Here is a 14,820-nt window from a genome sequence, read left to right on the forward strand (position 1 = left end):
TGTTGCAAGTTCTAAAAATGTAACGCCAGACAACTGGAATTATTATCATTTCTAAAAGTGTAACACCAGGCTTCTGAATTGTTATAAGTTTGAAAAATGTAACACCAGGTTCCCAGAATTGTTACAAACTCTAAAAATGTAACACTACACTGCCATAATTGTTACAAGTTCTAAAAATGTAAAGCCAGACAACTGGAATTATTATAATTTCTGAAAGTGTATCACCAGGCTTCTGAATTGTTATAAGTTTTTAAAATTTAACACCAGGTTCCCAGAATTGTTACAAGTTCTAAAATGTAATAATTCCAGCTAGCTAGTGTTGCAAGTTCTAAAAATGTAAGACTAGGCTACTGAAATTGTTACAAGTTCTATAAATGGAATAATTCCAGCTGGCTAGAGGTACAAGTTCTAAAAATGTAACACTATGCTGCTGTAATCGTTACAAGTTGTAAAAATGTAACGCCAGGCAATTGGAATTATTTTAAGTTCTAAATGTGTAACATCAGGTTCCCATAATTGTTAAAAGTTTTTAAAAATGTAACACCAGGCTTCCAAAATTGTTACAAGTTCTAAAATGTAATAATTCCAGCTAGCTAGAGCTACAAGTTCTAAAAATGTAACACTATGCTGCTGTAATTGTTACAAGTTCTAAAGATGTAATAACTCCAGCTGGCTAGAGCTACAAGTTCTAAAAATGTAACGCTATGCTGCTGTGATTGTTACAATTTGTAAAAAATGTAACGCCAGGCAATTGGAATTGTTATAAGTTCAAAAAAATGTAACACCAGGTTCCCGTAATTGTTACAAGTTCGAAAGCTGTAACACCAGACTGCTGGAATTGTTACAAGTTTTTAAAAATGTTACATCAGACTTCCAAAATTGTTACAAGTTCTAATTCCAGCTAGCTAGTGCTTCAAGTTGTAAAAATATAACACCAGGCAACTGGAATTATTATAAATTCTTAAAGTGTAACACTAGGCTGCTGAAATTGTTACAAGTTTTAAAAATGAATATTTTTTCTAAAAATCAGTGAGTCTCAAATCTGATTATCAGGATCTTTTGAGGAACGTTAATTTGTTCATCTCACAATCATCATTGGAATGCATTGCATTATATGTTTGGATTATTACTAAACTAAAGGTTAACTCACCAGATCACCCTGAGAGAAGAACTCTTTGTAGATCAGCTCCTGCAAAACAAAACACAAGAGTGAGAAAGAGTTTCGGAGTGTTTCTGACGAGTTTGTGAGGTTCAGGACTCGTACCGCGATCTTCCTGGTGGTTTTCCAGCCCTTGGTCTGGTCTGAGAGATCGCAGGAGGTCATGAGGAGGCACAGCAGCAGACTGCGATGGGTTCGATTCTTCGGGTTATAACCCACTACAAACACAAATCAATCAGAAACACACTGGGATTCAGGCTTTATCTCTAGATGAATACTCACATCAACCAATAACTCAAGATACACTACTATTTTATTTACTGTTATTTGATTTTTCAGGACTGTGTTCTTTTAGTATCACTGAGATACTATCATAGCTTTTAACAGTATTTTGAATTTGTTGTAATTTTTCTGACATCATTTTATTCTAGATTTTCTTTTTATGTCTAGTTTAGTTTTTATTATAATTTAATTTGGAATTTTTTTCCGTTTTTGTTATCTTCCGTTTTTAATCGTTACTTTAAGTTACTTTCAGTTAGCAAAAGTGTTTTTGTTTTTTTTTAACCCTTAAAGACCCAAATTTAGAAAAAAAAATTCAGCATTTATATGTTGTTGTTGGAGACCTCTAATGCAGAAATAAATTAGTTTGAACATTTTGATATGTTTTAGTATGTTTTAATAGTGTTTTAGTCAAGTATAGCAATTTTTAAATGAAAAATACAATGAAAAAAAAACAGAATAGCTAAAACTTTAACAAAAATTCAAATGCAAAAAAACTATACAGACATTTAAAAAGTAAAAATAAAAGACAAAAACAAAATTACTAAAACATTAAAAATTTTAATTAAAAAATGCAAAAAATCTAGACATTAAAAAGGTAAAAAAAAAAAATCACAAACTTTAACTAAAATTAAAATGAAAAATACAAAACAAATTACTTAAGTAAAAAAAACAGAATAACAAACTTTAAAAAAAGCAACAAAATACTTCACAGGCATTAAAAAGTAAAAAAAAGACAAACAAAATTACTTAAACTTTAACAAATATTCCAATGAAAAATGCAAAAAAATACTATACAGACATTAAAACAAAAAAAAACATTAAAAACTAAAAAACAAAAAAATTTAAATAAAAAATGCAAACAATTAATTTTAAGTTTTGCATTATTTTTATTGTAATTAATGTTTTTTTCTAATTTATTTGTGGCCTGTCCTTCAGCTTTTGTGCTATAAAGAAATTACATCTTGATTTTTATTATTAAAAACTGTTTTTTAAAAACATTTCTTTCAATAAAAAAAAAAATACAAATACATTTTTTTTTTTACTTTTATTATTTAAAAAATAAAAAAATATATTTTTTAATTTTTGTTTTATTTTATTTTTATTATTATTGATTAAATCCTTGTGAAATTAATTTTAGTATTAACATTATAATTAAAAACATATTTAATTTTGTTTTATTTTTATCATTCAATAAATACAATACATTTTTAATATGTATTTTATATTTATTATTTATCAAAATTATTTGTATTATTAAAAATAAATGCATTTACTTTTCTGTCAAAACGTCTATGATAGAAATGAAGCTTGTCATGTTTATTAAGCAATAAAAACAAAAATGATTCTGAGTCTCACCATCAGCCATCTTCTGCAGGTCCTTGAAGATCCTCAGGTGATGAGCCAGATCTGTGGCCAGGATGATGTCTCTCATCAGATCCAGCATCCGCTGATAGTCCTGAAAACACAAAGAGCAAAGCATCATGGTCAGGGGAGGGACCACAAAATGATTCATAGACTTTATCCTTTTAGAATCAGAAAAATCAAGCTTGTTGGTGAAGGTTATGCACCTTTCTAGAGAACTTCTCAAAGATGTTGCAGCCTTGTGTGTTGAGGATGGCGATGGCCTGAGCGAAGTGATGTCTCTGAAACACAAACAGTAGATCAGTGAGAGAACAGCAGAGGGCAGCAAACACTCATCTGAGCCATTGTCAACACATTCACGGACAAAACACCTCACATTTATAACCATTAAACCACCCACTCATTCATTGAACAATAGCTGTATCCATAGACTGAATTGAGGACATGTTAGTTATAGTCATATTGTGTGAGTGCGTACTATATTTTTAAGACCAATCTGTAGCTTTTTTTAAAAAAAAAAGAAACTCCTCTTGGGGACGTATTGATTTGTAAAAAAAAAAGCATAAAATAAAGTAAATAAATGTTAAAACACACACATTATATAATGTCAATATTTCAGTTAAAATGACAAAAACACAACAAAATGACTAAATCTTTAACTAAAACTAAAAAGGAAAATACTAGACATTAAAAAACAAATAAAAATGGCAAACATACAACAGAGTAAAAAAAAACAATAACTAAATTACTTAAACTTTAACAAAAATTAAAATAGAAAATGCAAAAAAAAATACAGAAATTAAAACAGTAAAAAAAACTAAATTATTAAAACTAACTAAAATGAAAAACAAATTACTTGAAAAAAAGTTTAAAAAAAGAATAACTTTAACAAAAATTAAAATCAATTAAAAAAAACTATACAGACATTAAAAAGACAAGACAAAAACAAAATTACTAAGACTTTAAAAATGTAAATGAAAAATCCAAACCAAATTACTTAAAAAGAGTTAAAAAAACTAAAACAAAAAAACTAAAACAAAATAACTAAAACTTGAACAAAAATTAAAATGAATAATGCAACAAAATACTGTACAGATATTAAAAAGGGAAAAAAGACAAACAAAAAGAATAACTAAGACTAACAAAAATTTAAATTAAAAATCAAAAAAATACTTTACAGTCATTAAAAACAAAAAAAAGACAAAAACAAAATGACTAAAACTTTAACAAAAATTTTAATGGAAAATACAAAAAAATAAATAAATAAATAAAATACAGACATTAAAAAAGTTAAAAAAAAGACTTTGAAAATGTAAATGAAAAATCCAAAACAAATTACAAAGTTTAAAAAAACAAAATAACTAAAACTTGAACAAATATAATGAATAATGCAAAAAACTATACAGACATTAAAAAGTAAAAAAAGACAAAAACTAAATTACTAAAACTTGAAAAAATGAAAAATGTTAAACAAAATACTTTTAAAAAAAAAAGTACAAAAAACTGAATAACTAAAACTAACAAAAATTTCAATTAAATCAAAAAATACTTTACAGTCATTAAAACCTAAAAAAGACAAAAACGAAATGACTAAAACTTTAACAAAAATTTAAATGGAAAATGCAAAAAAAAAAATACTTTACAGATATAAAAAGTAAAGAAAAAAAATAAAACTAACAAAAATTTGAACGAAAAAAAAATTACAAATTTAACGACAGACTATAAGAATATTTTAAAAACTAAAACTATACAGACATTAATAAGGCAAAAAAAAATGCAAATAAAAAAATGTAAAAATACTATACAGATATTAAAAAGGGAAAAAAGACAAAAACACAAAATGACTAAATCTTTAACTAAAAAGGAAAATACTATGTAGACATTAAAAAACAAATAAAAATGGCAAACATACAACAGAGTAAAAAAAAACAATAACTAAATTACTTAAACTTTAACAAAAATTAAAATAGAAAATGCCAAAAAAAATATACAGAAATTAAAACAGTAAAAAAAACTAAATTATTAAAACTAACTAAAATGAAAAACAAATTACTTAAAAAAAAGTTTAAAAAAGAATAACTTTAACAAAAATTAAAATCAATAAAAAAAAACTATACAGACATTAAAAAGACAAGACAAAAACAAAATTACTAAGACTTTAAAAATGTAAATGAAAAACCCAAAACAAATTACTTAAAAAAAAGTAAAAAAAAAAAAAACTAAAACAAAATAACTAAAACTTGAACAAAGTTAAAATGAATAATGCAACAAAATACTGTACAGATATTAAAAAGGGAAATAAGACAAACAAAAAGAATAACTAAGACTAACAAAAATTTAAATTAAAAATAAAAAAAATACTTTACAGTCATTAAAAACTAAAAAAAAGACAAAAACGAAATGACTAAAACTTTGAAAATGTAAATTAAAAATCCAAAACAAATTACTTAGTTTAAAAAAACAAAATAACTAAAACTTATTGCAAAAAACTATACAGACATTAAAAAGTAAAAAAAAGACAAAAACTAAATTACTGAAACTTGAAAAATGAAAAATGTTAACAAAATACTTAAAAAAAAGTTAAAAAAAAATTGAATAACTTAAACTAACAAAAATTAATTAAATCAAAAAATACTTTACAGTCATTAAAAACTAAAAAAGACAAAAACGAAATGACTAAAACTTTAACAAAAATTTAAATGGAAAATGCAAAAAAATACTTTACAGATATAAAAAGTCAAGAAAAAATAAATAAAACTAACAAAAATTTGAACGAAAAAAAAATTACAAATTTAACTACAGACTATAAGAATATTTAAAAAACTAAAATTATACAGACATTAATAAGGCAAAAAAATGCAAATAAAAAATGTAAAAATACTATACAGATATTAAAAAGGGAAAAAAAGACAAAAACACAAAATGACTAAAACTTTAAATAAAATGTAAATACTGATACAAATAAATAAATAAATAAATAAATACATACATTCATAAATAATGTAAAAATTAAGAACAAAATCTAAAAATCTGTGTACCTCCATCACAGATCCCTCTGAACTGTAAAGGGCTGCCAGGACGGATTGCTGGTGAAAACAGATGAATGAAGAACACACACTCATTCATTTATTCGAGTTGATGCACTTTTCCACAAACTGTAAAGCATAGCTCTAGATCTCCAGAGGAAGGAGTTTGTGACGTACCGAATCCACCTGAAAGGAGTTGTTGGTTCCTCGATGGTCCAGATCGTGACACATGCACGACACAAACAGTGCCAGAATCTCTATATCTCTGAAAAAATAACACTAACTCATTAGTAGAAGAAAATAGCATGACATGTAAAAAGTAGGAGAACAAAATAATAGAAATGGCAAGAATTAATAGAAAATAGAATAAATTACAAAAAGTACTGGCAGAAAATAATATAATAATAAAGAAAACAATATAAAATGCAAAAATTAGAAGAAAAAAAAATTAAAAATTAAAAAAATTTAATTAGTAGTGGAAAAATGGCAAAAAAGATTCATACAAAATAGTAAAAAAAAAAAAAAGTATAATTAGCACAAAATAATATCCAATGTCAAAATTAATATTTTTCTAAACTATGAATTATGAAAACAATAACATAAATTGCAAAAATTAGTAGTTCAAAATAGTACAAACTTTATACTTGTGTAGTTAAAAATGTTTAGAAATTTAAAAAATGTAGTAAAATGTTTTTATAAATTGTAAAAATATGTTGTAAAAATTTTTACAAATTGTACAAAATATGTAGCAATTTTTTTTTATAAATTGTAAAAATATGTAGAATTTTTTTTATAAATTGTAAAAATATGTATTAAATTTTTTTTATAAATTGTAAAAAATATGTAGTAAATTTTTTTTATAAATTGTAAAAATATGTAGTTAAAATGGTATAAATTGTAAAAATATGTAGTTAAAATGGTATAAATTGTAAAAATATGTAGTTAAAATGGTATAAATTGTAAAAATATGTTGTAAAAAATTGTACAAATTGTACAAAATATGTAGCAAATTTTTTTTATAAATTGTAAAAATATATAGTAAAAATTGTATAAATTGTAAAAATGTGTATTACATTTTTTTATAAATTGTAAAAATATGTATTCATATTTTTTATAAATTGCAAAATAAGTAGTAAAAATTGTATAAATTGTAAAAATATGTAGTAAAAAATGTTATAAATTGTAAAAATGTAGTAAAAAAATTATAAATTGTAAAAATATGTAGTAAAAAATGTTATAAATTGTAAAAATGTAGTAAAAAAATTATAAATTGTAAAAATATGTAGTAATTTTTTTTTATAAATTGTAAAAAATATGTAGTAATTTTTTTTATAAATTGTTAAAATATGTAGTAAAAAATGTTATAAATTGTAAAAATATGTAGTAATTTTTTTTATAAATTGTAAAAATATGTAGTAATTTTTTTTTATAAATTGTTAAAATATGTAGTAAAAAATGTTATAAATTGTAAAAATATGTAGTAATTTTTTTTATAAATTGTAAAAATATGTTGTAAAAATTTTTAATAAATTGTACAAAATATGTAGTAATTTTTTTAATAAATTTTATAAATTGTAAAAATATGTATTAAATTTTTTTTATAAATTGTAAAAAATATGTAGTACATTTTCTTTTATAATTGTAAAAATATGTAGTAAAAAAAGTTATAAATTGTAAAAAAAATATGTAGTAAAAATTGTATAAATTGTAAAAAATATGTAGTAAAAAATGTTATAAATTGTAAAAATATGTAGTAAAAAAGTTATAAATTGTAAAAAATATGTAGTGAAAATTTTATAAATTGTAAAAATATGTAGTAAAAAAGTTATAAATTGTAAAAAATATGTAGTAAAAATTGTATAAATTGTAGAAATATGTAGTAAAAAAATTAGAAATTGTAAAAATATGTAATAAAAATTGTATAAATTGTAAAAATATGTAGTAAAAAATGTTATAAATTTAAAAAATATGTAGTAAAAATGGTATAAATTGTAAAAATATGTAGTAAAAAATGTTATAAATTGTAAAAATATGTAGTAACAAAATTGTATAAATTAGTTGTACAAAACAATCTTGTGTGACAGCGAATGAAATCTGCACAAATCATTTACACACACACACAAAAAAACATTCTAATGTATTGAACTGAAGCAGCAGCACTTTCCCAAATAATTGACTAGCTACATTAAATAAGCTGCAGTGACTCAGTGGAGTAAATGAATCGTTCGTTTGAATCATTTACATCAACTGATTCACCAAAATGATTCAAACTGTGGCATGACTGTAAATCTGTAAAGTAGTGTTTTCTGATGCTGGGAAAGTGTGATAGCGTACTTACTGGAGGTAGTTGGACAGTTGTAGGTTCTTGTAAAGCAGGTAGCAGAAGTGTGAGACGGAGAAGGCGTGCATCCAGTTGTGATACGGCGGATCTCTGTAGCCCTTCTTCACCATCAGACAGAACCTGCACAACACATTCATGACTCATTAGGATTTACAGAGGATCACAGACCCTATACATCAGGTATTTATTCAAACAGCAGGTGTTTTAATGACAGAGTCACTTCAAGTTGACAGTTTTTACCATAAAAAATGTGTCTGAAAACATTATAATAAAAGTGATGAGGAAAATATTTCAATATAGCACAAAATAGCAAAACTAAATTAATTAGTAGTACAAAATGCTATAGATTGTAAAAATGTATACATTTTTATGAATTAGTATATAAAATTGTATATTAGGTATAAATTAACAGTACAAAATTATAAAATAGTATAATAAATAGCATTAATTAGTCATACAAAATGGTAAACAATAGCAAATAGTAGTACAAATATCATATATTATTAGTAACATTTATTTAATTATCACAAAATGGTACATATAATACATTAGAACACATACATTTTTTTTATTTAATTTATATTATAATTTATTTTTTATTTAATAAAAAAACATTATATAAATTTGTAATATAAAATAATATAAATTGTACAAATTCATAGTGCCAAATGGTATAAATTGTATAAATTATTAGGACAAAATTGTAACTAATTTATAAAAACATTTTTATAAATTAGTACAAATAGTAAAAACTGTATAAATTAGTGCAGATGATAAATTAGCAGTATAAAACAGTATAAAATTTACATTAGTTGTACAAAATGGTATAAATTTGAAAAAATTAATTGTACAAAATTTGTTTAAATTAGTAGAATAAAAAGTATGATTTTTTATTAATTAGTAGTTTAAAATAGAATAAATTATACATTAGTAGTACAAAAGTATACTTTTTATTAATTAGTAGTATCAAATAAAATAAACTATAAATTAGCAGAGCAAAAAGTATACTTTTTTATTAATTAGAAGGATAAAATAGAATAAATTATAAATTAGTAGTACAAAAAGTATCCTTTTTTAATAATTAGTAGTAAAAAGATTGAATAAATTATGAAATTAGTAGTAAAAAGTATCAATTGAATTAATTAGTAGTATAAAATAAATATATTATAATTTAGTAGTACAAAAATTATACATTTCATTAATTAGTAATATAAAATAGAAAAAATATATAAATTAATAGTACAAAATAGCCTAAATAAATTAAATTAGTAGCCTTAAATGTATAGCCTAAAGAATCTAAATTAATAGAACAAAATTATATAAATTGTGCAAATAAGTAATATAAAATAATATAAATTGTACCAAATGGTATAAACTGTATAAATTAAGCAGTACAAAATTGTAAATAATTTATAAAAACATTTTTAGAAATTAGTACAAATAGTAAAAACTGTATAAATTAGTACAAATGATAAATTAGTAGCATAAAATTTACATTAGTAGTACAAAATGGTATAAATTTGACAAATTAATTGTACAAAATATTTTAAATTAGTAGTATAAAAAGTATGCTTTTTTATTAATTAGTAGTATAAAATAGAATAAATTATAAATTAGTGGTACAAAAGTATAAATGTTATTAATTAGCAGTATAAAATAAAATAAATTATAAATTAGTAGTACAAAAAGTATAAATTTGATTAATTGGTAGTATAAAATAGAATAATTATAAATTAATAGTACAAAATAGCCTAAATTAAAAATAAATTTAAAAGTGAAAAAAATTAATAGAACAAAATGGTATAAATTGTGTACATAAGTAATATAAAATAATATAAAATAATATAAATTGTATAAATTAGCAGGACAAAATTGTAACAAATTTATAAAAACATTTTTATAAATTAGTACAAATAGTAAAAACTGTATAAATTAGTGCATTTGATAAATTAGCAGTATAAAACAGTATAAAATTTACATTAGTTGTACAAAATGGTATAAATTTGACAAATTAATTGTACAAAAATATTTTAAATTAGTAGTATAAAAAGTATGCTTTTTTATTAATTAGTAGTATAAAATAGAATAAATTATAAATTAGTAGTACAAAAAGTATAAATTGGATTAATTGGTAGTATAAAATAGAATAGGTTATACATTAATAGTACAAAATTAAAAGTAAATTAATAGCCTAAAGTGAAAAAAATTAATAGAAAAAAATGGTATAAATTGTGTACATAAGTAATATAAAATAATATAAATTGTATAAATTAGCAGGACAAAATTCTAACTAATTTATAAAAACATTTTTATGAATTAGTACAAATGACAAATTTGTACTAATTTGTCAAATAGTACAAAATTAGTTTAAAGTAGTAGTACAAAAAGTATGCATTTTATTAATTAGTAGTATAAAATAGAAAAATTATAAATTAATAGTACATAATAGCCAAAATTAAACTTAAATTAATAGCCTAAAGTGTATCAATTAATATAAATTGTATAAATATTGTGTATCAGTTAATAAAGTATAAATAGTGTAAGTAATAAAAAAATAATGTAAATTGTATCAATTAACAGTGCCATATGGTATAAATTGTATAAATTAGCAGTTCAAAAATGTAACTAATTTATAAAAACATTTTTATAAATTAGTACAAATAGTAAAAACTGTGTAAATTAGTACAAAAAGTATAAAATACACATTAATAATGATCAGTACAAAAGAGTAGTAATAATTCAAAACCATATGAAACCAACTCAAATGCTTTCATTTCTAAGAGTATGGCACATGAATTCAACCAGATTATAAATTCTTTGTTTTCTCCATCTTTGGACATTATTGCATTAATTCCAGGTCAATCTCTCAGACAGACAGACAGAAAGCAAGGGTTGTTTGTGTACCTGGCTAACGTGTGCAGGTCGATCTTATAGGTGTTTGTGAAGCCCATGTCTTCAAACATACTCAGGATGCCCTGCGACAGACAGACAGAGAGTGTTTTATTATTGTGATCAGTGTTAGTCATTATTGGTCTGGTTGGTGTCGGTGTGGTACCATAGGCGTGCTGTCGTCGGGCAGAGAGCGTGGCGTGTACGTGAACTCAGCGAAGTCCTGATGTATTTTCTGGACCGGCTCGATGCCGGTGTGCAGGAGTTTGGTGACCTCTTCCTCAGACACCTTCATGTGGTACATCATCATCTCATTGGCCAGATGACTGCGGAACTGAGCCTCATGGACCTTCTTATACAGCAGAGACTAATACACACATCACAAATAAACACATTTGAGTTTTATATGGATATAGAGATAGAAATGTATATCAAATTGAAATGTAAAACTGTAAAATGATTTTTTTACAGAAATGTAAATGTTACATAAAATTAATTTTTTATAATTTATATTCTATTATACGCTAATATATATATATATATAATAGAAAATACAATTTTTAAGTTGTTGTCATTGTGATATAGTGACTAGCTGATGTTTATAAAGTCTTACATGAGCGATGCTGATGCCACAGTAGATGGAGAACGCCGTTGCCAGATCCTCATCGAAACGGTTGAACCATGGGCCGTTCGTTTTGTTGACCAGTTCTGCCACACCGATCACCTCTGATGACAAAACAGACAGACAGACAGATAGAGGTCAGTGGCATGTTACAGAAAAAAATCTAAGATTACAATAAAGTCGTAATATTTTGAGAATTAAAGTCGAAATATTACCAGTTTAAAGTTGAAATACTATGAAAATAAAGTCAAAATATTATGAGAATAAAGGCAAATTGTTTTAAGAATAAAGTCGAAGTACTATGAGAATAAAGTTGAGATATTTTGAGAATAAAGTAGAAATATTTTGAGAATAAAGTTGAGATATTTTGAGAATAAAGTAGAAATATTTTAAGAATAAAGTAGAAATATTTTGAGAATAAAGTTGAAATATTTTGAGAATAAAGTTGAAATATTTTCAGAATAAAGTAGAAATATTTTCAGAATGAAGTTGAGATATTTTGAGAGTAAAGTTGAAATATTTTGAGAATAAAGTCAAAATACTATGAGAGTAAAGTTGAAATATTTTGAGAATAAAGTCAAAATACTATGAGAGTAAAGTTGAAATATTTTGAGAATAAAGTTGAAATATTTTGAGAATAAAGTAGAAATATTTTGAGAATAAAGTAGAAATATTTTGAGAGTAAAGTAGAAATATTTTGAGAATAAAGTAGAAATATTTTGAGAATAAAGTAGAAATATTTTGAGAATAAAGTAGAAATATTTTGAGAATAAAGTAGAAATATTTTGAGAATAAAGTTGAAATATTTTGAGAATAAAGTTGAAATATTTTGAGAATAAAGTAGAAATATTTTGAGAATAAAGTTGAAATATTTTGAGAATAAAGTTGAAATATTTTGAGAATAAAGTTGAAATATTTTGAGAATAAAGTAGAAATATTTTGAGAATAAAGTTGAAATATTTTGAGAATAAAGTAGAAATATTTTGAGAATAAAGTTGAAATATTTTGAGAATAAAGTAGAAATATTTTGAGAATAAAGTAGAAATATTTTGAGAATAAAGTAGAAATATTTTGAGAATAAAGTAGAGATATTTTGAGAATAAAGTAGAAATATTTTGAGAATAAAGTAGAAATATTTTGAGAATAAAGTTGAAATATTTTGAGAATAAAGTTGAAATATTTTGAGAATAAAGTAGAGATATTTTGAGAATAAAGTAGAAATATTTTGAGAATAAAGTAGAAATATTTTGAGAATAAAGTTGAAATATTTTGAGAATAAAGTAGAGATATTTTGAGAATAAAGTAGAGATATTTTGAGAATAAAGTAGAAATATTTTGAGAATAAAGTTGAAATATTTTGAGAAAAGTTGAAATATTTTGAGAATAAAGTAGAAATATTTTGAGAATAAAGTAGAAATATTTTGAGAATAAAGTAGAAATATTTTGAGAATAAAGTAGAAATATTTTGAGAATAAAGTAGAGATATTTTGAGAATAAAGTAGAGATATTTTGAGAATAAAGTAGAGATATTTTGAGAATAAAGTAGAAATATTTTGAGAATAAAGTTGAAATATTTTGAGAAAAGTTGAAATATTTTGAGAATAAAGTAGAAATATTTTGAGAATAAAGTAGAAATATTTTGAGAATAAAGTAGAAATATTTTGAGAAAAGTAGAAATATTTTGAGAATAAAGTAGAAATATTTTGAGAATAAAGTAGAAATATTTTGAGAATAAAGTAGAAATATTTTGAGAATAAAGTAGAAATATTTTGAGAATAAAGTTGAAATATTTTGAGAATAAAGTAGAAATATTTTGAGAATAAAGTAGAAATATTTTGAGAATAAAGTTGAAATATTTTCAGAATGAAGTTGAAATATTTTGAGAATAAAGTAGAAATATTTTGAGAATAAAGTTGAAATATTTTGAGAATAAAGTAGAAATATTTTGAGAATAAAGTAGAAATATTTTGAGAATAAAGTAGAAATATTTTGAGAATAAAGTAGAAATATTTTGAGAATAAAGTAGAAATATTTTGAGAATAAAGTAGAAATATTTTGAGAATAAAGTAGAAATATTTTCAGAATGAAGTTGAGATATTTTGAGAGTAAAGTTGAAATATTTTGAGAATAAAGTAGAAATATTTTGAGAATAAAGTAGAAATATTTTGAGAATAAAGTAGAAATATTTTGAGAATAAAGTAGAAATATTTTGAGAATAAAGTTGAAATATTTTGAGAATAAAGTAGAAATATTTTGAGAATAAAGTAGAGATATTTTGAGAATAAAGTAGAAATATTTTGAGAATAAAGTTGAGATATTTTGAGAATAAAGTTGAAATATTTTGAGAATAAAGTTGAAATATTTTGAGAATAAAGTAGAAATATTTTGAGAATAAAGTAGAAATATTTTGAGAATAAAGTAGAAATATTTTGAGAATAAAGTAGAAATATTTTGAGAGTAAAGTAGAAATATTTTGAGAATAAAGTAGAAATATTTTGAGAATAAAGTAGAAATATTTTGAGAATAAAGTAGAAATATTTTGAGAATAAAGTAGAAATATTTTGAGAGTAAAGTAGAAATATTTTGAGAATAAAGTAGAAATATTTTGAGAATAAAGTAGAAATATTTTGAGAATAAAGTTGAAATATTTTGAGAATAAAGTTGAAATATTTTGAGAATAAAGTTGAAATATTTTGAGAATAAAGTAGAAATATTTTGAGAATAAAGTTGAAATATTTTGAGAATAAAGTTGAAATATTTTGAGAATAAAGTAGAAATATTTTGAGAATAAAGTTGAAATATTTTGAGAATAAAGTAGAAATATTTTGAGAATAAAGTTGAAATATTTTGAGAATAAAGTTGAAATATTTTGAGAATAAAGTTGAAATATTTTGAGAATAAAGTAGAAATATTTTGAGAATAAAGTTGAAATATTTTGAGAATAAAGTTGAAATATTTTGAGAATAAAGTAGAAATATTTTGAGAATAAAGTTGAAATATTTTGAGAATAAAGTAGAAATATTTTGAGAATAAAGTTGAAATATTTTGAGAATAAAGTAGAAATATTTTGAGAATAAAGTAGAAATATTTTGAGAATAAAGTAGAGATATTTTGAGAATAAAGTAGAGATATTTTGAGA

General features: G+C 22.6%; 1 protein-coding gene across 4 annotated transcripts in view; it reads right to left on the bottom strand.

The window, feature by feature from the left end:
• pde2a (phosphodiesterase 2A) overlaps window positions 1-14,820 on the bottom strand; it is a 255,223-nt gene that overhangs the window by 3,961 nt on the left and 236,442 nt on the right. For all 4 annotated transcript variants that reach the window (XM_073817601.1, XM_073817604.1, XM_073817602.1 and 1 more), the window contains 10 exons: window positions 11,673-11,785; window positions 11,226-11,426; window positions 11,075-11,145; window positions 8,168-8,290; window positions 6,007-6,094; window positions 5,842-5,889; window positions 3,010-3,084; window positions 2,798-2,897; window positions 1,265-1,377; window positions 1,151-1,189 (listed from right to left, as the gene is read on the bottom strand). In XM_073817601.1, coding sequence (XP_073673702.1) covers window positions 1,151-1,189; window positions 1,265-1,377; window positions 2,798-2,897; window positions 3,010-3,084; window positions 5,842-5,889; window positions 6,007-6,094; window positions 8,168-8,290; window positions 11,075-11,145; window positions 11,226-11,426; window positions 11,673-11,785 — 971 coding nt within the window. The remainder of the gene's footprint in view (window positions 1-1,150; window positions 1,190-1,264; window positions 1,378-2,797; window positions 2,898-3,009; window positions 3,085-5,841; window positions 5,890-6,006; window positions 6,095-8,167; window positions 8,291-11,074; window positions 11,146-11,225; window positions 11,427-11,672; window positions 11,786-14,820) is intronic.

This window comes from Garra rufa, chromosome 14 (assembly GCF_049309525.1).
Source record: "Garra rufa chromosome 14, GarRuf1.0, whole genome shotgun sequence".
Classification (NCBI taxonomy): Eukaryota; Metazoa; Chordata; class Actinopteri; order Cypriniformes; family Cyprinidae; genus Garra; species Garra rufa.